The sequence below is a fragment of the Myotis daubentonii genome, chromosome 8 (assembly GCF_963259705.1).
Source record: "Myotis daubentonii chromosome 8, mMyoDau2.1, whole genome shotgun sequence".
Lineage (NCBI taxonomy): Eukaryota > Metazoa > Chordata > Mammalia > Chiroptera > Vespertilionidae > Myotis > Myotis daubentonii.
In genome coordinates, this window is record NC_081847.1 from 66,552,204 (window position 1) to 66,578,016 (window position 25,813).

The 25,813-nt window shown below is 57.4% G+C and overlaps 1 protein-coding gene across 3 annotated transcripts in view; it reads left to right on the plus strand.

The window, feature by feature from the left end:
- Positions 1-25,596, plus strand: part of PLXNA1 (plexin A1) — a 53,147-nt gene extending 27,551 nt beyond the window's left edge. For all 3 annotated transcript variants that reach the window (XM_059706766.1, XM_059706764.1, XM_059706765.1), the window contains exons 11-32: positions 783-879; positions 950-1,143; positions 1,256-1,407; positions 1,489-1,609; positions 1,964-2,100; positions 3,299-3,466; positions 4,027-4,120; positions 4,324-4,563; positions 4,648-4,791; positions 5,110-5,344; positions 7,910-8,052; positions 9,362-9,618; positions 9,946-10,012; positions 16,208-16,354; positions 16,452-16,611; positions 17,385-17,488; positions 17,975-18,071; positions 18,433-18,623; positions 18,743-18,912; positions 20,081-20,293; positions 20,369-20,519; positions 22,303-25,596. In XM_059706766.1, the coding sequence (XP_059562749.1) occupies positions 783-879; positions 950-1,143; positions 1,256-1,407; positions 1,489-1,609; positions 1,964-2,100; positions 3,299-3,466; positions 4,027-4,120; positions 4,324-4,563; positions 4,648-4,791; positions 5,110-5,344; positions 7,910-8,052; positions 9,362-9,618; positions 9,946-10,012; positions 16,208-16,354; positions 16,452-16,611; positions 17,385-17,488; positions 17,975-18,071; positions 18,433-18,623; positions 18,743-18,912; positions 20,081-20,293; positions 20,369-20,519; positions 22,303-22,398 (3,378 nt within the window). In that variant the 3' untranslated portion in view covers positions 22,399-25,596. The remainder of the gene's footprint in view (positions 1-782; positions 880-949; positions 1,144-1,255; positions 1,408-1,488; positions 1,610-1,963; positions 2,101-3,298; positions 3,467-4,026; positions 4,121-4,323; positions 4,564-4,647; positions 4,792-5,109; positions 5,345-7,909; positions 8,053-9,361; positions 9,619-9,945; positions 10,013-16,207; positions 16,355-16,451; positions 16,612-17,384; positions 17,489-17,974; positions 18,072-18,432; positions 18,624-18,742; positions 18,913-20,080; positions 20,294-20,368; positions 20,520-22,302) is intronic.
- Positions 25,597-25,813: the final 217 nt, after the last annotated feature.

The following is a 25,813-nucleotide window of genomic DNA, read 5'->3' on the forward strand; positions in this document are numbered from 1 at the left end:
CCATCTGTCTGTATGTCTCTCTCTAGTTCTCTGTTTCTTCACCATTCCTGAGCCTCTGCCACCTCGTTCCTCGCACTCCTCATCCCGTCTGCCTCTCCCCTCTCACCAGGCCCACGTTTATCTTTTCTGTAACCGTTTTTAAAGGGAAAGGGAGTATCAGGAAGTGATAGGATCCAGCTAAATTCCTGCAGATACAATGAGGATGGATTGCTCTGGGATGGAGTGGAGGGCCTCAACTGCAGACAGTGGGGCACAGCAGGGAGTGCTGGGCCTGAGCTCCTGGGAGGGGCAGGGGGCTGAGCCTCACCTGACAGTGCTTTTTGCCAGCCTATGCCCGGGGTATGGGGGCACACAGCTTGTACCTCAATTCACAGAGCATCCCTGACAGGCATCCAAGGGGTCCAGCTAGGAAGTCCTGAACTCCGGGTGGGGGAAGTAAGGAGGTCATCCTGGAGGATATACCTCATATGCTGCTGGGACAGAGGTTTGCCTGGAGAGCAGGGGCCAGGGCCACTGGGAGGGAAGACCTGGAGTTAGGGGCTTGGAGGGAGAGCTGGGTGTGGCAGGAGAGGATTAGTCCCTACGTTGGTTGGCGGCCAGGTGTTTCTGTTGGGTACCCAGCTCTGTATTGGAAACACCAGTCTGGACAGGCAAGGCCCCCAGACCCTGCCCCACCAAGCTCACTCCCAGCATCCAGCCCCAGTGGTGACCAGGAGGGGTACACAAGCCCTGACCTGCCTCCTGGGGTTTTGGCCTGACTCCGTACTGCATACTGTCCGCAGTACTCCTACGAGGGTAATGACATCAGCGACCTGCCTGTGAACCTGTCGGTGGTGTGGAATGGCAACTTCATCATCGATAACCCTCAGAACATCCAGGGTGAGCCGGGTGGGATGGCCCTGGGGGTGGGGCCGTGGGTTGGCCCCGCTGACTGTGTTTCCCCCTACAGCCCACCTCTACAAATGCCCGGCCCTGCGGGAGAGCTGTGGCCTCTGCCTCAAAGCTGACCCTCGCTTCGAGTGCGGCTGGTGCGTGGCTGAGCGCCGCTGTTCCCTGCGTCCTCACTGCCCTGCTGACTTGCCTGCTGCCTGGATGCATGCCCACCATGGCAGCAGCCGTTGCACTGACCCCAAGATCCTCAAGGTAGGTGCACCTCTTGGGCCACTGAGGGGAATGGGGTCTCTGACTGCCCAGCTGCCTCCCTGTGCAGCTCCTCATGGCCCTTGCTGGCCTCCCACCCTCTGTTTCCCCACAGCTGTCCCCAGAGACAGGCCCACGGCAGGGAGGCACCAGGCTTACAATCATGGGTGAGAACCTGGGCCTGCGCTTCGAGGACGTGCGGCTGGGCGTGCGAGTGGGCAAGGTGCTGTGCAGCCCTGTGGAGAGCGAGTACATCAGTGCCGAGCAGTGAGTGCCGTCTGGAGAGGGTGGGAGGCCCTGACGCCCAGCTGGTTGCTGCAGCCCTCTGAGGCCCCTGGTGCCCCACAGGATCGTCTGCGAGATCGGAGATGCCAGCACAGTGCGGGCCCATGACGCCCTGGTGGAGGTGTGCGTGCGGGACTGTTCCCCCCAGTTCCGGGCCCTGTCGCCCAAACGCTTCACCTTTGTGGTAAGCCCCACCCCACCCAGCCTGGAACCCTTTCTTCCCATGAGGCCTCAGGGGGCTGTGAGGCCTGTCCCTGCAGGGCCTGGCTTGGCCCAAAGGCACCTCCAGTGTGGGGCTCCTTGTCCTCGTGTGGGCTCCCCCCCCCTCGTGCAGCAACACCCCTGCTCCTGGTCTCCATCTCCCCTCCTCATCCCTGGGGTCTGACTCCAGGTTCCTCTGTACAGCCTGGGCCCTGCCTGTGGGCTCTGTCTGAGAGTCCGTGAGCACGGGGCCTGGGCAAGGCTGGAGATGCAAGCAAGCCTCTGGGCCAAGGGGCGGGCCTCTCCCGGAGCTCCAGCAAGTTCCTTCTTCCCACAGACTCCAACCTTCTACCGCGTGAGTCCGGCCCGGGGGCCTCTTTCGGGGGGCACCTGGATTGGCATCGAGGGCAGCCACCTCAATGCAGGCAGTGATGTGGCCGTGTCTGTTGGCGGCCGGCCCTGCTCCTTCTCCTGGTAAGGGGTGTGGATGGGGTTGGGGGTGGGGTGGTAGGTATAGCCCACCTTCTCCTGGTGGTGGTTGGTTCAGATGGCTGCATGTCCCCTCCCGTTGCCTGGGAAACAAGGGGAACCTGGAGAGCCTGGCCAGGGTGATCACTATGGAAACCAGTGGTAAGAAGGTTACCATGGAGACAGGCTACCTCAGAGTGGGAAGGGCAGGTAGGCAGGACTGGCCGGTGGGCAGGGCCTGGGCTCAAGGGACAGGCACAATCACCCTGTCCTGGGATTGAGGGATCCCTTGGGAACATTAATAAGTATTTTTTAAAAATTTTAAGAGAGAAAAAATGCTAACAAAAGCCCTGAGGCTTGAAATAGATAATTTTAGATTAGGGATGATAATGGAGCGGCCCTTTAAATATTTTCCTGTGGTAATTACCCGTTATCAGACTAATTATTGGTGTTTGCAGTCTTGCTGCACTGGCGGGCCTGGTGGTTGCGGGCCTCCCAGCTGTGCTGAAAGAGCTGAGGCGATGGGGACCCAGGTGCAGGTAGTGACTGGCTGGCTGCCCGCCCAGTGGGAGTGACCCAGTTCCCCGTGCCAGCCAGTTCGTTTTGCCTACTCACAGTCCAGGCCCAGGCTTAGCCCCAGGTTCACATCAGGGGAGGCGTGTGCATCACCCATGTAGCAAGAGTTGGCACTGAGCTTGGCACTTTGGTTCTCATGGCAACAGAAGCCACAGGCTGAGTGGAGGTAGTGCCACAGCAGGTGGGAAGGTCAGGGTTCCCCAGTCTCTGTCCCACCAGCCATCCCGGGCCTCCTGGAGTTCCCTTACCACTCAGCAGCCTGCTTGTGGGGACTGCCAGGCTCGGCTCTCCAGTCCGGGCATGGGCGGGGCTGGGTCACCTGGGGAGTGAGTCAGGGTTGCCCCTTAGCTAGTGGGTTGGTCAGATAGGGCCTCGAATACCAAGCAGGGCAATTTGGAAGAAGAGGGCCAGGATGGGGTCCAAGATGGGCAGACAAGCACCTGACCCCTTGGAGAAAGTAGCTGTAGCAGTCCTCAGGTCCTGGTGTGGCCCCGTTTTACAACTGGGTAGGTAAGGCCTGGGGAGAAACTTGCCCACATGCCTGTTTTCGATGGAACCTAGAAACTTAGCCCACCTGAAAGGTGAGCTGTAGCACCCACATCCTCACTGTCCCATGGGGCCCCTCCAGGAGGAATTCCCGGGAGATCCGGTGTCTGACACCCCCAGGGCAGAGCCCTGGCAGCGCCCCCATTGTCATCAACATCAACCGTGCTCAGCTTACCAACCCTGAGGTGAAGTACAACTATACCGAGGACCCCACCATCCTGAAGATTGACCCCGAGTGGAGCATCAACAGGTGGGGCTGCCCCAGCCTGCCCTGAGCCCCAACCTGGCCACTGCCCTCGTCCCGTGTGATGCTATGAGGACGGAGCTCTTGCACTGGGCTCTCCTCTTCCTCTTCCTTGTGTGGTCCTGCCACCAAATTTTTGGTCGTTGAATTTCTGGTGGTTTCCTTACAGTGGTGGTGCCTTGTGCAGAGCTGGGCAGGGTGTGTCCAAACCCTTCCTGTACTGCCTGGGTCTGTCTCTGTGGGTGGGAGTAGAAATAGCAAAGTTTAAGACTTTGGTCACTCCCCTGCTGTAGATGTAGCAACCTGGAAAATCGTGTTACACAAAAATTTCTCTAAACTCTGATGTTGCACTCTTTATAAAAAAAGAATAAAGATGTTCCAGCCACAGTTCTCAGGATAATGGATCCCTGTCCTCAGATGTGGCTGATTTAATCTGAGTTCTGGTGCTGAAAGATTGTATCCTGCTTATGTCTTCTGGGAAGCTGGGTGGTGTGTCAGGACCCACCTGTTTGCTGGGCTGGGGCAGAAAGCTTCACCCCATGACCCCTCATCCCCTCATCTTCTAGTGGAGGGACCCTCCTAACAGTCACAGGCACCAACCTGGCCACTGTCCGAGAACCCCGCATCCGGGCCAAGTATGGAGGTGTTGAGAGGGAGAACGTGAGTCTTTGCCCCTCCCCGTACCTCTCCCCCTCCTCGTGCAACCCAAGCTACCTTGGCAGTTGCTGTGCTTGGAGGCCCCAGGGAAAGAAGCCATCCCTGGCCTCTGGGTGTGCATATGTGGCAGCAGCCCCTTGGCCCTGCCAGGGCCGGGCTCCATGTGCAGAGCAGCTGGCCCAGTGTCCTCGCACCTGTGTCCCCAGAACTGCCTGGTGTACAACGACACTACCATGGTGTGCCAGGCCCCATCGGTGGACAACCCTTCCCGCAGCCCGCCCGAGCTGGGGGAGCGGCCTGAAGAGCTGGGCTTTGTCATGGATGACGTGCGCGCCCTGCTTGTGCTCAACTCCTCCTCCTTCCTCTACTTTCCCGACCCCGTGCTGGAGCCACTTAGCCCCACGGGCCTCCTGGAGCTGAAGCCTGGCTCCCCACTCATCCTCAAGGTGGGCCTCACTCAGTGGGCAGAAGTGGGGGTGCAGGTGAGGCAAGGGCCAATGGGTCTCTAGCTCATCACCCTCCACCCCCAGGGCCGGAATCTCTTACCACCTGCACCTGGTAACTCAAGGCTCAACTACACGGTGCTCATCGGCTCCACGCCTTGCATCCTCACAGTGTCAGAGACGCAGCTACTCTGCGAGTCACCCAACCTCACCGGGGAGCACAAGGTCACGGTATGTCCATAGCCCGGTGATCTGTGCCTCAGCCCTGGCTCTGGTTACTGGGTCCTTCGTGTCTTTGACCCGCTGACCTAGTCCTACCTGTGACAACCCCAACTCTGCGACTGAGCCCAGCTCCAGGCAAGCCCTAACTTGGCCCTCATCCAATCCATGTACGCCTGGTGGCCTGGTACCTACCCTGGGTCCCCAGTGTCCCCATCCCCACTGAGCAGTCCAGGCCAGGGGCAGATGCTGTGGGGATCTTGAGAGTGTGGGCCCAGGAGCTGTGAGTGGGCATGTCACCTTCTGAACAGTCTGCACCCTCCCCTCCAGGTTCAGGCTGGTGGCTTCCAGTTCTCCCCGGGCATGCTGCAGATGTACTCAGACAGCCTGCTGACCCTGCCCGCCATCGTGGGTATCGGCGGGGGTGGGGGCCTCCTGCTGCTTGTCATCGTGGGGGTGCTCATTGCCTACAAGCGCAAGTCTCGTGATGCTGACCGCACCCTCAAGCGGCTGCAGCTCCAGATGGACAACCTGGAGTCCCGCGTGGCCCTCGAATGCAAGGAAGGTCTGTTGGAGCTATGAGTAGGGAAACATGGGGGGGGGGGCGGGTTCCAGGAATGTAGGGCATGCTGGGGTGCTGCTACTTCTGAGCCAGGGGCTGCCTGCCTGCCAACTCCACTCAGTTTGTAACATTCTTGATGGCCTCACTGTGCTGGGCTTGTTCCCAGTGAGGTAGGCAGGGGCCTCCCTGGGGCCTGGGGCCTTGGAGCCTTGGCTTCTGTGGGGTGCTGCTTACAATGCAGATTCTAGCTGTCTGAGCCCCATCTTGGCTGTAGAACCTTGGACAGACACATAATCATGGGTGTCTCGGTTCCTTATCTGTAGGATGGGCGTAGTGCCAGTGCCCACTTCACTGGGGGCTCTGAGTGCCAGATGGCCCGTGCAGAGCCTACAGGGCAGTGCTGCATGCATGCTCGTGCTAGCGTGGTGGCTCCATGCCTGTGCCCAAGCATCGTGCTGAGTAGGCCTTTTCTTTATCCCTCAGCACATGCAGACCCTGGCCTGGGGTGGCTTTTGTCCTTGAGGAGCCCTTTCTCAGGGAGTCAGGCTATAGTCCTCTGAGGATGGGCATGTGTACGTCTTGACCCTGGGTGTGAATGGCAGAAATCAGCTCTGACTGGCTTCTGTTGGGGAAGTGCAGAGTACGCTGGCTTCCGGAATGTAAGCCTGTCAGGAATCTCTTCGTCTTGGGGCTCCTCACTTCCTGTGGTGACAAGATGGCCATAGTGGGTGAGCTTAGCTTCCCTGCTGTGCCCAACTCTGGCCAATTCCTGATGTCATACCTGGTCACGTGCTCCCCAAGCCTGTGACTCTGAGGCCCCTGATGGAAAGTGGGTGGACCCCAAGGGCAGGTGAAGGTGGTCCAGAGAAGCGGGGGGAGGGGGGGGGAGTTCTGGAGGCAGAGGCCACAGATGTCGGAATTGTGTGAGCAGTGGCTAGCGGGTCAGCAAGCTGGAACAGAGGGCATCCACATGGGCTTCCTGTCTCTTCCTGATGCTTCACAGGAAGGCCAGTGTGCTCGAGGTGCCATGGCTCATCCCTGGCAGAGTTGAGGGTAGCACTGCTGGCTTGGTGGGTAGGACCTAGTACTGGCAGCAGGGAAGTGGGGGCTGGGGCCATGGGCAATGGGCTGTACAGTGGTCACTTGAGGGTTAGGTTCAGCTACCATGCATGTGCCTTGGCCCATGATGGCTGGCTTCCCTGGCTGGGTATGAGATGGTGCCTCAGGGCTAGGTCCCCAGCAACAGGCCAGCCCCTACCCACTCATGGTCTCGAGCTCTGTGCATGTCTCTGAGCAACATTTAAGGAGCTGGGGGTGTTAGGAGGGTGAACAGCAGCGCTGGTGATAATCATGTTATTGGATGTTTGTGAGGTGCTAGGCACAACCGTAGCATTTTGCTGATACTGGCTAGTGAATGCTCACAGTTCTAGAAGGCAGACACTAGCAGTGTTCCTAAATGTGAATGAAGAAAAGGAGCTAAGTGTTAGGATGGGCCTAAGGGCCTCGAGGTCATAATGAGCCTGTCATCAGGTTGTTAACTTGAATGGGACCAAGGTATCCCTTTGCCGAGTACCCTGCCAGTCCTGGGAGCCTCCTCACTCCCCGACAGACCTGCCTGCCACTGATGGGACATAAGCAGGTGTGCGGAGACCAGAGGGGAGTTCTGCAGGCGGGAACCTCTACTGGAGCACGGACGGCTGCCCACTGAGGCGGGTGTGCATGAAGCCTTAATCTGCCAGCGTGTGTAGGTGCAATAGCTGGTGGGCACCCCAGGGCAGCCAGGTAGATTTAAACAGACGCCCGGCAGCCGTGCTGAAGAGATGAAGGCCCGGCTCTTAGTTAAACTTGCCAGCTGTTGCTCAGAGCCTGCCAGGCACTCCTCTGTCTCCTGATCAGATAGCTCATCCCTTGGGCTGCTGCAGGGTCAATACCTCACACCTCTGGAATATTTCCGTTAGGGCCTGCACCTGCCTGCCTTGTTTCTGAGAGAGGCAGAGCCGCCTGGAGTGGGTGGGCAGTGTAGCAGCCTGCAGGCCTGAGCTGTGCATTTGGTGGCTGTCAGGGTGGAGGGCTGGGGAGCTTGCACAGCCCCTGGGTCCTGGCACCTCTGCTGCCCACCATCTCCCTCATCTGGACATACCCCTTCTCTTTCCAGGCGGCTGAGTCCAGGGGAACCAGGGTGGGCGGTTGGTGCTCTCTCAGGTGGCAAAAGAGCTGACACCCATTGTTACTCCACCCCCACATGCCAGTGTGCAGTATGAGGGGTGAATGCCTGTCTTGGGCCCAGGCATTCTCTGGTATTGCTGCATGTTGGGAGCTCCATGTACCTGGGCCTTGTCCAGTACCTTTATGCTCTCATCTTGGCTAATCCTGTGATGACCCAGAGAAACAAAGGGATTTTGTCCCTGTGTTAGTACCAGGGAAACTGAGGCATAGGCAGGTGCAGTACTTTCCTAAGGTCACCCAACCAGTGAGCGGCAGAGCCAGTGTCTAAGCCTGGCCCTGAGTGGGGGTCAGGGAGCCGGGAGGCCAGTGGGGCACCTGCCTTGATTCCTGGTCTGGCCATAGCCTTTGCAGAGCTGCAGACGGACATCCACGAGCTGACCAATGACCTGGATGGTGCTGGCATCCCCTTCCTCGACTACAGGACATACGCCATGCGGGTGCTCTTCCCCGGGATTGAGGACCACCCAGTGCTCAAGGAGATGGAGGTGGGCTGCTGGCCGGGGCTCATCCCGCATCCACCCGAGGGGCTCCTGGGGTGCTGGTGGGCAGCTGGAGGGTCCTGATGGATGGCTTGAGCCTGTAGGGAGAGGAGCGGGGAAGCAAGGAGGAAGGTCAGGAAGGGGTCTGGGGTGGGAGAGTCACAATCCAGCAAACCATCCCAGTGACTGGGCTCCTTGGGGCTGCCTTGCTTTTGTGGAGCCCTCTAGTCCGTCTCATACACCCTACAGCTCACCTGGTCTCTCTCCTGGGTGGTTCCGAATGCCAAGCTTCACTGGGCAGGAGCCCAGCCAATGTATGCTGGGAGGTGTGAGTGCCCAGCTGAAATTCTTGTGGCTGTTGGGGCAGGAACGCGTGACCGAGGAAGCATGGAGGCCGTCAGAGCTGGGCTTTCTCTGAAGATGTCAGAGTCCTGGCTGTTGGCACAACACATCTTTAGGGGCCTCCCAGGCAGGCCAGGAGCCCAGTTCTTAGCTGGGAATAGCCAGGGCTCTGCAGATCAGTTCTGTCGTGTTCTCTAGCCAAGGGCATCCCTTCTCTGCACACCTTGCATGTTGGGGGCCTGCTCACCTGTGCGGTTCCATTGGTGGGATGTTTCCTCTTAGACTGAACCTGAAAGATTTCCTGTCACTCTGGCTTGAGCCCAGGCATTCCCTGGGATTGCTGCATGTTGGGAGCTCCATGTCCTCTGTCAGGTCTCTCTTCTGATGTTGCTATCTGCTGTGCTGGTCCAGCTGCTTTCATAGCTGTGACTGTGTGTTCTTCTTGGGACCTGCCATCTGTCTGACTGAGCTGGGAACCAGGTGTCACTGGTGGCCTCTGCCTGACAAGCCTTGGTACAGATAAGAGAACCAGCCATGCCTGCATCCCACCTCTTTTCCCACCTCCATGCCATGTGGCCCCAATAAGCCTCTTCCCCCACTGGACTTCAGGCATCTTCCATGAAGTGGGGAGGGTGGTTTCTGGGTTGATGGTTGTGGCAAGAGGAGAGTGAGTGCCCAGCAGATGGGGTGTTGGGTTGTTCTCCTTCCAAACTGCTAGATGGTGGCAGTAGCAGGCCCTCATTCTACACCCCTCACTGACACTGGTATGCCTGGGTCTCTGTCTGGAGTGGGTATCTCAGGCAGCTGCCAGGCTACATCCATTCTGTTGAGGCCTGGACACCTGTCAGGATGTCACCTGCCTCTGAGGCCTGCTCTGTGGCCTTGCCCTGCCCTCTGGCCCTGCCCTGCCCCTCCCCTCCATGACAGTACTGGGTACCCTGCTGTGGGTCTGAGCAAGCTCCTGTCCTCCCAGGTACAGGCCAATGTGGAGAAATCACTGACACTCTTTGGGCAGCTGCTGACCAAGAAGCACTTCCTGCTGACCTTTATCCGCACGCTGGAGGCCCAACGCAGCTTCTCCATGCGCGACCGTGGGAACGTGGCCTCGCTCATCATGACGGCTCTGCAGGGCGAGATGGAGTACGCCACGGGCGTGCTCAAGCAGCTGCTGTCCGACCTCATTGAGAAGAACCTCGAGAGCAAGAACCACCCCAAGCTGCTGCTGCGGCGGTGAGCCCACACCTCCACCTGCAGACCCCGAGGCCTGGGAGCTTGGCCGGGCGTCACTGTCGCGGCTCTGGGGGAGCTCTGGCTTCCCTGGCCAGATACTGGTCGTGGTGACCTGGTGTGTGGGGCATGGAGCTCCACTCTGGGGCCATCAGTGTCGGGCCTGAGTCATGCTCAGAGGCCTTCTCTGGGGCTGAGGGCTGGGGTCTCCACCACAGCTCCCCAGCCCACAAGTGCCTTTAGTGCTGTAGGAAGGGGTGATGGTGGGGTGGGCATATTGTGTGGGCCTGGCAGCGGAAGTTATGTCACCCTGCCTCTGTCTCTCTCCAGGACCGAGTCAGTAGCAGAGAAGATGCTGACCAACTGGTTCACCTTCCTTTTGTACAAATTCCTCAAGGTAGGTGGGCTGGGGAGGAGAGAACGACAAGAGGGTGTTGGGGACAGATGAATGGGTGTGAGGAAAAAAGGAGGCCAGAGATGCACAGTCTCAGCCCAGAGTGGCTCAGAGTGGACTCCCGCAGGACATGCACCCATTGGCCCCTCTCCTGTCTCCATGAGGCTGTCCAGCCCTCACGCAGCCACCAAGGCAGGAGTGGACACCCCAGCTCTGAGGCAAGCTGTCTTGGGCCTCACAGCTAGTGTGCGGCTGAGCTGGAGTTTGAATACAGGCCCAGGTCTCTGCACTGTACCCATGGCTTGGAGCTAAAGATGAGGGGGGACAACCTGGCAGGGGAGTCCATGTGTCCAGCACCCAGCGCTGGGCCAGCCTGGGGAGACACCTGGGGCCTCCTGATGGCTCTCATTGTGGGGAGAGGCTGCACAAACAAGCCTCGGTTCAGGCTTGGGAGCGTCCCTCCCCGCTAGGAGACAGGCCCTGACCCGAGACCGTCCTCAGAAGGGGTGGAGGCAGAGGGCACAGACTGCAGCCCCGGGCCAGACGTGGGTCCAGGTGGATCTGGTGTGGCTGCATGTAGAGAGTGGGAGATCGCTCAGACCCAGGTATCTGGTTTCCCTTAAAATCTGAAGGCTTGGCAGACACTCACAAGGTGGGGACAGTGGGCCCCAGGCCAAGCCTGGGGTGTATGTTCATACGTGTTCCGCTCATTTCTCTGACCTCTGTGCCCAGGTGTATGTTCATACGTGTTCCGCTCATTTCTCTGACCTCTGTAGACATTCTGCAGATGGCCAGCATGATGGGCAGTGGAGCCTAGTGGCCTGAATATCCGCGTGGTTGCTTCTTAGCCATGGACCTCCGTTTCCTGTGTCCTTACTGAATAAGGGACACCCAAGGGGGCCTTCAGCCCTTCACTCAGAATGCTGTTGGGCCCAGGCCCTGGTGGCTTAGAGGTGCCCAGAGCAGAGTCCTGCCTGGCTGGGAAGAGGGTAAATGGGAATCGGGACACATGAAAAGGGGGCAGATGTCAAGGGGTGGGTGAGGTTTGAGGAAGGAAGGGAAGGAGTTGCTTAGCAAGGCAGAGGGAGCGACAGCTCTGAGGTGGGGGTGAGGTACTGTGTGGACAGGGAGACAGGCTGTGCAGGGCTCATCTGGGAAAATCCAGGCCTGTGGAGAGTGTCCAGGAAATGCTGGGGTTCTTGTTGTGTTGAGCTGGGAGCCTCAGGAAAAGTTGTGCATTTCCTGTAAAATTCTGTGAGACGGTGATGTATTTACACGCTCATTGAATTGCACTCTGGAAGCCAAGAGAAGCAGGTTTAGAGGACACGAGCCACTGGGTCTGAGCTGCCTTAGCTTCATCGACCCGTCTGCTCCTGAGGCTCCTCAGGCAGAGAAAGGGGCCCCAGCTTGACAAATCCAGTCCGAGGCCTGGATTGGGTGTGTGCTGTGGGATGCCAGGTGGAGGGTCAGGCTACAGGAGGTAGGCAAGTGGGGCCGGCACAGGGGGTTGAAGGCAGAGCGGTTGAGTGGGTGCTGCTATCAGGAAGCCGTGCTGTGGGCTCGAGGGTGGGGCTACTTCATGGAGGGTCGGGTCAGGTATCGGATGGAGGAGAGGAGGCCAGGGCTGGCCAAGGGAGTGGGAAGGCAGTGTTGGGAGCACAGGCCAAGCTGACTGGCTCACCCTTATGGGGTTCCATGGAAGAAGCTGAGCAGGGTGTGCTTTGATCTGCTCAGAGCACCCCCCTACTCCCAAATCATGTTTACCCCTCACGATATGGATATGTGCGGTGCTGGGCAGGAGGAATTGGCCCAGAGCCCTTTGGTTCTGCTGGAGGGATACCCGGCACTGGCTCAGGCTCCCCCTGTCTGCATTAGCTGGCCACTGACTGTGCCACAACTGTTTTGGTTTTTTCAATGTATACGGTCACTCCTCTGTGTCTGCAGGTCCTATATCCATGGATTCAACCAACCACAGATCAAAAATATTCAGGAAAAAAGATGTTACATTGTTACTGACGTGTTACTATGTAGTTAGGCCTATGATGGTTGTATCTACACTGGATTAGGTACAGACTTTTCTTGTCGTTATTCCCTAAACAATACAGTATAAAACTATTTCCACAGCATTTACATTGTGTTAGGTATTATAAGTAATCTGGAGGTTATTTAAAGTAAATGGGAGGATGTCTGTAGATTATATGCAGATATTATGCCACTTTATATAAGGGACTTGAGCATCTGCGGAGTTTGCTATGGGGGAGGTCCTGGAACCAGTTACCGGCAGTACTGAGGGATAAGTGCACTGTATTATTTTTTTTTTTTTTTCGGTTTTAGTAAGAAATAATTGACATATATCACTGTATAAGTTTAAGGTATGCAACATAAGGGTTTGATTTACATATATTGGGAAATGATTACCACAAAGGTAAGGTTAGTTAACATCTCCATTTCATATAAATAAATAAAAAATTCTCGTGATAACAGCTTTTTTCTCCATTGGTCCATACTTTGACTTGGTACACTTTTTAGAACAATTTTAGTTTCACAGCAAAATCAAGCAGAAATGACAGAGATTTCCCATGTATCACGTGCCCTCTTACAGCCTCCCCACTATTACATCCTCCACCAGAGTGGTGCATTGGTCACAATTGATGAACCTGAGTTAAAATAACATCCCCCAAAGGCCATAGTTAACGTGAGGGTTCACCCTGGGTGCGACACGATTGGTTTTGGACAAATGGTAGTGACCTGCACCCACCAGTACAGTATTAGTAACTTCACTGCCCGAGATGCCTGTGCGCCACCTCTTCACCTAGCACCCACTGATACCTCCCTGTCTCCACAGTTTTGTCTTTTCCAGTACGTCCTGTAGTTGGAAGCATGCAGTATGTAGCCTTTTCAGACTCCTCTTTCATGTAGTAATATGCACTTGAGGTTCCTCCATGTCTTCCCATGGCTTGAAAGTTCATTTCTTTTTAGTGTGCCATAAATTGTTTTTAAACATCCCAAATCCCTGTCATTCTTTACTGTTTTTAAGAAACAAACAAAAATTGAATTAGAAAAGTAACCCATGTTCATTTTAGCATACCTAGACAGCACAGAGTGAGTGTAAAGGGCTGAGCCTTTCCCCCCTCCCCCTCCCCCTCCCCCTCCCGTTCTGGGGATGTGTGTCCTCCCATGCTGGGTCCTGAACTGGGAAGCAAATATCTATAAATGGCGTCTAGTAAGAAACCCTGGTGTTGTACCTTTTCTTCCCTACAGGCCCTTTCCGTTTTAGGACCATACACTTTGCACTGCACTGTGCTCCCCCTCCTCGGGCAGAGGTGTTTTCCTTCTTTTTTTTAAATATATTTTATTGATATTTTACAGAGAGGAAGGGAGAGGGATAGAGAGTTAGAAACATCGATGAGAGAGAAACATCGATCAGCTGCCTCCTGCACACTCCCCACTGGGGATGTGCCCGCAACCAAGGTACATGCCCTTGACTGGAATCGAACCCGGGACCCTTCAGTCCGCAGGCCAACGCTCTATCCACTGAGCCAAACTGGTCAGGGCCGGTTTTCCTTCTTGTTAACAGTTGCATAATGTTCCCAGTGTGAGTGCTGCGCTGCCGGAGGTGGTAGGAGAGCTTGCCTTTTTCCTCTCCGTGCCCTGCACTGCGGCCAGCATGCTGATCAGTGATCTTTGCGTGTTCATGCTGAAGTGGATATCCAGAACGATGATTGTAGTTGATCGGGCATGTTCATTTTTTATTGGAATATATGCTGCCAAGTTGTCCTGCAAAAAAGGGTTGCACCGATTCAGTATTTGAGAATCTTACCCAGGCCTTGGATAACACCTACTTCATCAGCTTTCTTTTTCATCTTTGCCAGCTTGTTGCTTTAATTACTGTTTCTCTAATAACTTGGGCATCCTTTTTTGATTGGCCACTTTTATTTCTTTAATGTCTTTTTTTATCCTTAATTGCTTTTTTAGAGTTATTTCTTCCAGTATTTTATACAGGTTTTTTTTTTAATACAAAGTTTCCATTTTATATAACTCCTGTATTGTTCATAGAATTGATTTTTATTTGTGTACTCTGTGAGGTAGGCTCCCACTTGATTCCCCCTCCCCCCTCCAAAGTGGAGAAACACTTGTCCTAACATCATTTATAGAATAGACTATATTTGTATTATCTTTGTACTTGAAAATTCATTGGTAGTTTCTGCATGTTCAGAGCTGGGGCTGGGAGGCATTTGAGGACATCCTTTTCCCTCACTTTATAGGAAACTGAGCCCCAAGGAGGGTAGGACTAGATGAGGCCTTGGGTTCTGGGCCTTCCTGTCTCCTGGCCTTAGATCTTCCGTTCCTACTTTGCCCCATCTGGGCAGGTTTTGCAAGAGCGGTTAGAGCCAGCACTGGGGAGCCTGCTGGCTGGGCCAGGAATAGATAGCCGGCTCAGCCTGCGCCCTCTGAGGACACTTGGCATTTGAGGACTAGGTACGTTAGAGGTAGATGGATCTGGGTTAGAATCCTGGCTTCCCTTAGTCACTGTGTAACCCTGGGCCAATAACCTCTTCCTTCTGACTTTTAGAAATACCCCTTTCTCCTCTGCGTGGTGCAAGCAGGGGAGGAGCCTTGGGCGGGTGCTTGGTCTGTCCCCCAGCCACTCCCTTCGGATGGGGTTTGCAGGAAGAGGCCGCTATTAATGGCACTGCATCCTAATCTGCACCCATTCTTGCCTTCTTCCCAGCTGACTTAATGAAGTCAAGTTTGCAAATGAAACATAATTTAGAGGTAGGCATGTCGGAGAGTCTGGGGCTGTTTCTTTAATTATTGCAGATGCTAACAAGGTGCCCAGAGCATCTGGTATGGGGCAGAGCTGCTGCTTGTGTGACGGAGGGGGTGGGGTGGCCAGGATGCTGCCTTCTTGGAGCACACTTCTGAACTCCACCCATCGGGGGCTAAGGCAATGCTGGAGCCTGTGCCCACACTCGGGCCTTACCTGTGCAAGGGGCACAGGAAGTCAGGTCCCTTGAGGCGTGGCTCTCGCAGTCAGGGCCAGCCCAGGGCAAACAGGACGGGTGAGCTCTGATGTTGGCTTTCTTCCCTTTGCTGTAAGGACATGAGCCTCTTCCTTCGACAACTCTTTTCACTCATGGCATCTGTTGTCCAGCAGTGCCTAGAGCACAGGCATACACAGGCGCCGGGCTAGGTGTTAGGATGGAATGTGGGTGAGCCGGCTGTGCTCTGGCCCTCAGGCAGCTTCCACTCCAGCTGGGAGAGGGCCTCACAGGGCAACAGCAGCCAGAGGTTGTAGCAGGGCCCTGATGGTGATGAGGGCCTGCAGCTTTGGCCTGGTGGTCAGCGGGAGCTGTTCTGAGAAGGTAGATTGGGTGGAGTCCAGAAGGGCCAGTAAAGACCTGAGGAGAGATTGCTGGCTGCAGGGACAGCAGTGCCCAGGCCCTGAGGTGGGACACTAGGTGGTTGGAAGAGCAGGAGATAGCTTTCGTGGCTGCGAGGTGGTAGCTGGTCAGGGTGGGAGCAGAGCAGACCCTCACAGAATGCCCAGAGGCCGCCCCACAGCACCGTGGCTCTGGACTTCTGTGCCCCTCAGTGCTGTTGAACTGCCCTGTGTCGGTGCATCCGCACCTCACAAGTAACGGAGTGGGGTAGCCCTCTAACTGCAGTGGCGGGGTCCCAGCCAGGAGGGCCCTTGACAGCCAACAAATCAAGGTCATACCAAGTTCTCTATGGCACACGGTTGCCCATGTCATGGTCCATGGGGGGCCAGAGTACAGTGTTGGCACTTCAGGCTCCAGCAAGTGGGGTGCTAGGGCATTGGCTAGGGATTGGGGCAGTGGACCCGCTGAGGCCCGAGCTGGGGGGACTCAGGGCTTTAGTCTTCCTTGTCATGAAGCCCACGTGGCCACATCGCGTTTTCTGCTGTACTCGTGACACTCTTTCCTAAGGTCGCGTTGCGGTTTTCACGTCAACATTCACAGGGGCAGGGGGTCTGCTTAACTTACTCTCTTGCACAGTCTTTGTTGGGCTCTGGAACCAGGGTTCTATGTGCCTTCTTAGAAGAATTTGAAAACGTTGCTGATTTCTCCTTGCGGGAATGGTGCAGAGGCACCGGGAGGGTGGGGCGGGTGGGCAGGGCTGGAAGCCCCTGGGGTCCTGGCTGCAGCCTGACTGCTCACTCACCTGCTGCCACAGGAGTGCGCAGGGGAGCCCCTGTTTATGCTGTACTGCGCCATCAAGCAGCAGATGGAGAAGGGCCCCATCGACGCCATCACGGGCGAGGCCCGCTACTCCCTGAGTGAGGACAAGCTGATCCGGCAGCAGATCGACTACAAGATGCTGGTGAGCGCAGGCCCAGCGTCCTGCCCTGCCCCTCCCGTGCCCTCCCACAGGCCTCCCTGAGAGGTGAGTGCTGATGCTGCCCCCTTCTTGCCCCCAGACCCTGAACTGTGTGAACCCTGAGAATGAGAACGCACCTGAGGTGCCAGTGAAGGGACTAAACTGCGACACAGTGACACAGGTCAAGGAGAAGCTGCTGGACGCTGTGTACAAGGGTGTGCCTTACTCCCAGCGGCCCAAGACGGGGGACATGGACCTGGGTGAGTGAGGGAGGGGCTCCATGCTATTTGGCAGTGTGGCCGTGCTGAGGTTCTGAGCAATGGGCCTGCCAAGGTGGCGCCTCCCAAGGTGTGCAAGGAGTTGGGTTTAGGGGCTGGAGAAGTTCAAGCAGGGCCTCTTGTTCCAGGCCAGGCACTGGCTGCTGGTGGAGGGTGCTAGAGGCTGTGGAGGGGTGTGAGGGCTTGAGGGAAGGGATGTAATTCCAACAGCTCTGGATGTGGGCAGGGCAGGGTGGAGGCAGGTGGGGTTGAGGATGGAATCAGGGAGTACACTGAGAGGGCCACCCTGTCCAGGTAAGAGTCAGGGATTGGGGTTCCCATTTACTGGAGGAGGACAGTGGGCCATCAGAGTTGGGGCAGGGAGTGGCACTGTGGCTCATGAGCTGGGCATGTAGGGGTACCCACAGAGCTGAGAGGGGTGGCAGAGGAGGAGCAGCAGGCCTGGGACTAGGGAGTCCCACCATAGATGTGGCTGGAGAGGCGGGGGCACCACCATGGAGGCCTTCAGTGCCAGGCTGAGGGGTTGGAAGAGCTTCCTAGAGCCCAAAGGCCGGTGTTATGTGGGGGTCGGCTGCCTGGGGCGGGACAGCTGCCGCTGGGGCACATGCTTCCTGCTCTGAGCCAGGCTGCGAGCTGCTGGGAGGGAGCAGGGAGGAGGCTGTGCACTAAGTGCCCCTGGGGCTGAGAGGGAGACCAAGGAAAGGGGGAGGTGAGGCATCTGCCGCGGCCCCACCCCCGCCGTTTCCTCCCCTCAGAGTGGCGCCAGGGCCGCATGGCGCGGATCATCCTGCAGGATGAGGATGTCACCACCAAGATTGACAACGACTGGAAGAGGCTGAATACTCTGGCTCATTATCAGGTGACCCTGCACCTCCCACCCTCGGGCCATGGCAGCCTCTCCTCAGTCTCCAAGGCAGTGCAGAAGCTGGTGGCCAGCCCCTGGTGGTGTATAGGCGGCAGATGTTGGCAAAAAGAGGGACATGGGTCACATGTATTACCTTCCCAGTCCCACTGGGCTCATCTGGAGGTTACCAAAGGCTAGCCTGGGTTTGCTCTCTCCCTGCTATGGTCAGTCCCTCTTCACGTGGCCTTGGCCACTCACCCATCTGAGGGGCATCCACTGCCTCCCGTGCTCTGGGACTGGGCATGGCCTCTGCTCCAGCTCAGAGGAGCCCCTTTGCAGTGGGAAAGGGCAGGGTGTGGGTGCTGGGTGCAGTGGGCCTGCCACCTGACTGGGGCTCAGAGTGGTGAGGTTACTGGCCTCCAGCACAGCACTGGGAAGGACTAGAGGTGTCACCACAGCTCCCAGCGGTGGGTCATGAGTCTCCCGGCCCTCTGCCCACAGGTGACGGATGGGTCCTCAGTGGCTCTGGTGCCCAAACAGACATCGGCCTACAACATCTCCAACTCGTCCACCTTCACTAAGTCCCTGAGCAGATATGGTGAGAGGTCGGGTGGGGCAGCGGGCAGGGCTCACTGGCCTGGAGAGCACGCCTCCCCTGGGCCCTTCTGCGGCAGGGCCATGCCGAGGTCAGAAGGGGCACATCACGGGCCATCACTTGGACACAGCCTTTCCCTCAGTTTGGAGGCTTCACCTTTTCCCTGTAGCACACACCCATACACAACATGTCATCCTCTGTCCCTCACAACCCAGGGAGTGGGGGCTGAGGACCCTAGTTTTCAGAAGTGGAAACTGAGGCTCAGACAGAGGAGCTTCTGGTCCGAGGCTGCCCAGCCAGGGCCAGGGCAGGGTGTGGGTGCTGGAGGCAGTGGGCCTGCCAGCTGACTGTGTGGTGCCTGCAGAGAGCATGCTACGCACAGCCAGCAGCCCCGACAGCCTGCGCTCACGCACACCCATGATCACACCTGACCTGGAGAGCGGCACCAAGCTGTGGCACCTGGTCAAGAACCACGACCACCTGGACCAGCGGGAGGGTGACCGTGGCAGCAAGATGGTCTCAGAGATCTACCTGACGCGGTTGCTGGCCACCAAGGTAGGCCTGGATGGGCAGGCGGTGGGGACGTGGGCGCAGCACAGCCAGCTGCCCAGGTCACCAAGGAGCTGAGGGGCTGCCGGTGGTGCCCTGGAGCTCTGTGCCTTTCCTGCCTGCAGGGTACGCTGCAGAAGTTTGTGGATGACCTGTTTGAGACCATCTTTAGCACGGCACACCGGGGCTCGGCCCTGCCACTGGCCATCAAGTATATGTTCGACTTCCTGGACGAGCAGGCTGATCAGCACCAGATACACGACTCAGATGTGCGCCACACCTGGAAGAGCAACTGGTACCTTTGGAGTGGGATTGGCAGTTGGGCAGGTGGGCACAGCCAGGGAGGCGGGGGCTGAGCAGCTGCGAGAGGCCTGTCCTCTGGGTGCCCTGTTCTGATGGATGAAGGGAAAGGCTGGCCTGGGTTTGCTCTCTCCCTGCTATGGTCAGACCCTCTTCATGTGGGCCTTCCTGATTCACCCATCTGAGGGCCTTCCACTGCCCCCCAAGCTCTGGCACTGGGCATGGCCTCTGCTTCAGCTCGGAGGAGCCCCTTTGCTGTGGAACCTGCATGTATGCACACATGGCTCTGTGCAGGGGTGAGTGTGGGCTTTTTGTGAGAAATGAAGTTGATGGACCAGGCCTGTGCCAGCCATTGGCAGTGATGAGGACAGCAGTGGTAGTGACAGCAAACACTTTGGGACTCTCACCCCCTCAGGTAGTCAGCACTCCACCCCCAGCACCCACTTCTCAGTCTGGCTTTTGTCTCCCTGAGCCTGAGCATGTGCCTGCAGCATCTGGCCCATCTCCGAGAAGCTCCTGGGCCCCTGGCCTCTTCCCCTCTGATCCCTGGTAGCCTTTCCCCTTGCAGCACTCTGGTCTCCACATGCTGCCACTTCCCAAGCCTGGATGCAGCCCTGGGCCTCGGGCTTGGCCTGTGCTGCCCATGGGCCTTGGAGGGGTTCCATGGGGCACCAAGGAAGGAGCATCGTCTGGTTTGCACCATCCAGGAGAATGCTCTGCAATGACAGAATGTTCTAGATCCAGAGTGGTGGCTGTCAGACCCGTGTGGCTACTGAGCATTGACATGTGACTTCTGCAGCTGAGTTTCTGAATTTTTAACTTTGTTTATTTCAATTTAAACAGCCACAAGTAGCCCAGGTATGGCTGTTTTAGGGGTGGCATTTTGGGCACAGAGGTCAAATGTCTGTGGGATGTGTCCCCCGGAGCCCCTCTGGGGCAGAAGCAGGCTTGTGATCGTGTGTGAGTGCATGTGTAAGCCTGTGGCCATGTGGAGGGCTGTCCTCCCGGAGTGCGGGTGGCAGGAGACAGCTCTCACCTCCTGAGAATCCTCGCCCCTCTCTAGGCCTCAATTTCCCCATCTGCATGGAAATCCATGGTCACTGAGAGTCAGAGCCAGGTCGGCTGGGAGGGGTACTGACCATGCATCTGACCTGCCCACACAGCCTGCCCCTGCGCTTCTGGGTGAACGTGATCAAGAATCCACAGTTTGTGTTCGACATCCACAAGAGCAGCATCACGGATGCCTGCCTGTCGGTGGTGGCCCAGACCTTCATGGACTCCTGCTCCACCTCTGAGCACAAGCTGGGCAAGGATTCGCCTTCCAACAAACTGCTCTACGCCAAGGACATCCCCAACTATAAGAGCTGGGTGGAGAGGTGCGGCGAGTGTGCAGGGGGTGGGCGGTAGTGGAGGGCTGGGACCCGGCTCATGCACCAGCCATCTGCCTGCAGGTACTATGCTGATATTGCCAAGATGCCTGCCATCAGCGACCAGGACATGAGTGCATACTTGGCCGAGCAGTCACGACTACACCTGAGCCAGTTCAACAGCATGAGCGCCTTGCATGAGATCTACTCCTACATCACCAAGTACAAGGATGAGGTGAGCACACCAGCCTTGCCCAAGTTCGCCTGCTTCACACCACCTGCTCAGCCCTTCACCAGGCCTTGCCAAGCAGGGCTCCCTCCCCAGGGCCCTTCTGCCAACCGCATCCAGTGCCTGCCTCCTCCGATCTGCTTGCCCATTGGCCACCTCACATGCTGAGGCAGGAATACAGTGCTGTTTGATTGTCCGTCAGGCCTGGCAGGGTCCAGCTGGGCTATAGCAGGCCAGGGAGCATGCTTCTGGGCACGGGGGGTTGGGGGAGCAGGGGAGCAGATTGTAGTGGCTTCCTAAAGTGGAGAAGACAGGTTGGTGAGTGACTGTTCTTTAAGGACCCATTACAACAAGCATGTCAAACTCGCGGCCGGCGGGCCACATGCCTCCTTAAATGAATGAGGCATGTGGGCTGTGAGTTTGACCTGCTTGCGTTACAAGGTTGATGGGCCTGAGCAGGCGTCTCCAGAGCCTCCCTCTAGCATTTTCTGCTGACCTGGAGTGAGCCTGCAGCAGGGCTCCTTGTCATCTGCTCCACAGAGCTGGGGCTTCCTGAGGAAGGAGCACTGACTCGTGGGCTGCATTGGTTGGGGCACACAGGGCCGGAGAGGCAGGATGGGCATGGCCATTGCTAAGGCCCTGAGGCCAGAGTGGCCTGGCTACAGGGCCATGGAGGCCAGGAGGCTGAGAGGAGGAGGGGGAGAGGTAGGCCAGGCTGAGGCAAGGGGCCTGGCGCTGGGTGTGCAGGCTTTGGGGAACTTGGGCTTTCCTGTGAGACAGGCCATTAGGGTTTGGAGACAGAGCTGTGATCTGACTGTCGGGTGCCCAGGGGGAGGGGGAGTCAGGGACCATGTAAGGGCTGGGCCATGGGAGGGAGGGATCAGGACTTGCTGATCAGACTGACTATGGGGTGTGACTCCAGACTTAAGGTGGAGTGAGCTACGGGAGGTGGCAAAGTCCAAGGAATCCGCCTTGGACTTTCATTTAAGTTGGAGGTGGAGCTGGGACTCCGGAGAGACTCAGGCTCCAGGGTTAGCGAGTGGGGGTCGGCAGCATCAAGATGGCCCTAGAGGTGAGTCCGGAGCAGGAAGAGGACGGGCTGAGACTCAGACCTGGGGCTGGGTATTCGGAAGTGAGGTTGGGCAGGTGTCCTGAGGCTGAGAAGGATAAGCAGCAGATCCTGGGCGACCTGGAGATGCCGCCTAGGGGCTGGAGACTAAAGCCTGTCCTCGGGGTCATGAGGGAGAACAAAGAAGCTGGAGGTTCTCTGCGGAGCTGCACTGTAAGGGGCCAGAGAAACAGGTGGTGGGAGGCGACAACGTGCTGGCAGGCTGAGGCACCAGCGGGAACCGGAGCGTGGACTTAGGGTGCTCCTGCTTCCTGGGGGCTGGGAGCAACAGGCTGAGTTGCCCTGCAGGGAGGGCCTCCAGGGGGTGGCGGCATGTCCGTGTCCCCAGTGGCCAGGCGGGGAACTGCACCAAGAGGACATGAAGGACTGGCTGTGACCAGAGCCCTGTTTGGGGCTGGTGTTTTGTGGGTCGAGTGTAGGGATAGTGACCAGGGGGCAGGGAGACTCAGTCTTCATACCAGTCACCTGGGGATCCAGGTTCAAAACCCAGGTTCCTCAGCTCACAGTGGAAGGGATGGAATTAGGTATCTGCTGCAGAGCCCCGCCAGCCCCTGCCATGCCACTTGCTTAGTGAGTGTAATCCTCCAAGCTTCTATGAGGTGGTCCCATGTGAGCCTAGCGAGCCTGCCAGGCTCGCTAACACCCTGCCTGCCCCTGCAGATCCTGATGGCCCTGGAGAAGGACGAGCAGGCTCGCCGGCAGCGGCTCCGGAGCAAGCTGGAGCAGGTGGTGGACACGATGGCCCTGAGCAGCTGAGCCACCCGCCACCACTGCCCAACGGGAGATTAGTAAGAGGGCCACGGGGTGGCCTCCAACGACAGCCAAAGCTGGGAGGTCCCTGGAGGCAGCCTTCCCCCACGTGTGCCGAGTGCCTGTGTGCTCGGGGCAGGCGTGCAGGCCGGCGTCCTCCCCGCCTCTCTCCCCCCTGGCTGGGGGTCCTGGTTCTTACTGGTGTGGGTGAGACGGTGCCTGCCGCACCCTCCGTGCCCAGAGCTGCTGGCCACAGGGCAGGGGGATTCCGGTTGCAGCTGGAGACCTTGGAGACGCCGGTGACTGTTGAAGACCTGGAGTGTAAGGCTGGGCCCTCTGGGAGGAGGGATGCCAATCTGGTTGTCTCCTCGAAGCCAGGCTGGCGAGGCCAGAAGGGCCAGGAAGAGGGGCTGGAGGGGGTCAGCCTTCTCGGCTTCCCTGGCAGAGTATAAGGGCTGAAGCCTGCCTGGCAGCCTGGGAGGCTAAATGCCAGGCCTGGCCAAGGTGAGCTGAAGTCAGTCTGGACTATTGCCACCCGCCTGCCACCCTCACGCTAGCTGCTGCACCACACCACCATCCTCCGGTTCACCGCGTGCTCTGTGGTGGAGGCAGGAGCACCTCGCGCAGAGAGAGGCCCAGCTCCCTCCTGTGGAGGGGCTGCAGGAAGGCAGCGCTCCGGCTCCCAGGTGAATTCCAGAAGGACTCAGCGACTCCCCGTGTGTCCTCAGGGCTGTGCCTCTGGGGGCCACTGGGGCCTGGAGCTCCAGTCATGAGCACATTCCCATTATTTATTCCTCCACTGCATCCACTCTGGGCCAGCTCTCCAGCGTGGAGCTCCTGGGAGCAGCCCGACCGTCCGATTCCCTCCCTGCATCTCTGCCTCCCCCTCTCTCCACATCCACCTCCAGCGGCTTCCAGTCTGGCATCTCAGCAGCATGCTGGCCCCTCACACGCAGTGGGACGTCTGGGGCTATTTTTTGTTCTTTAGGGGGAACAAAGAAATCCTGCACTCTGTTGGGGTGGCCAGGAACAGGGCAGGGTCCTGGGTCATACTCTGGCCTGGCTGGGAGCAGGACACAGTGACCAGAGGGCCTGGTGGTTGGCTCTGTCCACCCTGCCTTCAGTGAGCAAGAGAGAACAAATTTTTAAAACAAAACCTGTACATTAGTATATATATGTGTGTGTGTGTATATATATATATATGTATATATATATATATGTGGCTCTAGCCTCAGTCTCCAGCCCCAGTGGGGTCCTGTATAGCTGACTGGAGGAGGAGAAATTTTACAAACAATTTAGAATAAGAAAATTAAGGCAGTGGGAAAGCAATACCAAATGGTCGTGAAGCAAGTGGCCAGATTCCCTGAGCGGAACACTCCACCCCTCGACCTGTGGTTTGTCCTGTTTTTTTTGTTTGTTTTGATGTATAAAGGAGAGAACTTCTTGGCGCCCCCCACCCCCAGCTTCCAGGGCGAGGGGCTGTGAGTTCCTGCATGACTGTGCTAGCGTTAAGTCTGACTTGATCTTTTTAAAACTGCAAGTGTTGAATACTAGAGATGTTAGACACTTTTTTAAATGTTTTTTAATTAGTCACTTGTGAAAGCAGACAAGCGGCCCCCCTCTTCAAGTTCACTTTTTTGACGGTACTAAAGATTCCTATGGACTTTAAGGGACAGCTAACTGTGGCCAGCGTCATCTTGAGGACCCCGCTAAGCTGCATGGGCCAGGCTGCACACCTTGGAGATGGGTTAAGGGCTGCCCCTTGTGTGGGGAAGCAGCAGGGAACCTGAGAACCTGACTGGAACCGGGGAAAACGGTTCCCCCTCACCTGCCCCATGGGTGATGAGCAGGGCTCTGTCTCCTGCTGCCGTGGATGAGTAGCTAGAGCCCAGGCAGCCCGTCTGACACACGTGCAGCCGGTGTGGGCTCGTCCCTGGGCCAGCATGGGGCAGAGCTGAGACCTGTCAGAGATTAAGCTTGCTTTTTGGTGGCCACTGCTCTGGCCTGGATTCCAGTCCCAGGGTGCACCCTGCTCCTCTCTGATGCTGCCTGGCTGTGCCTGGGTGTGGACCTTGTTTCCTCCAAAGTCTTCCCTGGATGCTGGCTTCCAGTGGAAGCCCTGTTCTTCCAGTTCCCTGCTCTGCCCTCTTCAGAATCCAGTTCCAACCTTGCTGAGGCCTCCCAGCCTGCAGACAGCCCCGCGCTCACCTCCCGAGGCTGCTCCTGGGGGGGAGGAGGGGCGGCCCACCTAATAGCGCACACCTGTCAGGCGCAAGCACTTTAGCAATATCTGTTTACATATGAGCTGATCAAGCTGATTCTAAGCCTGCTGGCTGCTCGGCGCAGCAGGTCCCGCACCTCCCTTCCCGCCAGGTCTTGGAGTTTGGTTCTGAGTTCTGGTCAGTGGCTCTCAGTCCTCCGAACTCTGTAGCTCCCCAGGCGCTGGGCCCAGGCACTGCACCACCACCTCCCAAGCGTTGTCCTGCCAGGGGCTCTGATCCCGAGCTCTGGCACTGGCCTGGGGGGTGTGGGGCCCTGGCAGGAGCCTGGAGATGGAGTGCCACTCTGCAGTGAAGTCCCCTGTGCAGACCCAGACCCAGAGAGTCTGGGCCACAACACAGAGTGCTGTGCAGGGACACCGTCCTGTCCCAGGCACTGCTGCTATGGCCTGTCCTGCCCCCGGCTGTCCCTTCCAGCCTTCCCCACTCTTGTCTCAGGAGTGCCCGGGGACGGCTCATGCCTTGGTCTGGGAGCCCGGCCTCTCAATATACCTCGAGCTTGCCCTGCACTCCCTGGCCCAGGGCGGAGCAGCCAGGGTCACCCCAAGATGGAGGGCCCTAGATGTTCCCACCCTCCCTGGTCTGACCTTGCTGAGAGCCTCCGCCCTGGTTCTTCTCCCAGTTCTGGTTGTGATGGCTCATGTTGGTGCTACACACGCTAGAATAGATATATTTACAGAGAGATATTTTTAAGATGAAGCCCACAATTAGCTGTCCTTTACCGCCACAGGGCCCCCACCCAAAAGAAGAGCAATCACTTGGCGGCCTGAGCCGCCCCTGCACTGCCTCTCCCAGGAGCAGTGTGGCTGAAGGGGCGCTCAGCCCACAGGTTGTGTAAATACACGGTCATTCCCTATTTTACTGTTCTTCAGATTTAGTACTTGTAAATACAGACATTAAGGAGAGATTAAACATTTTTGCTAAAGCTCATGGCTCTTTGCTTTTCTTGCTGAGAGGGGTCTCGGGGTGTGGGGGTGGCCTGTGCCAAAGACTGCAAGCACATCTTGCTCAGAAGTTCAGCTATACAGTGGGGCCTTGACTTACGAGTGTCCCGACTAACGAGTTTTTTGAGATACCAGCTGTCTCTCGGCCTTTGCATTGAGTTGATAGAGTAATTTGAGTTAACGAGCTCCTTAAGGTCT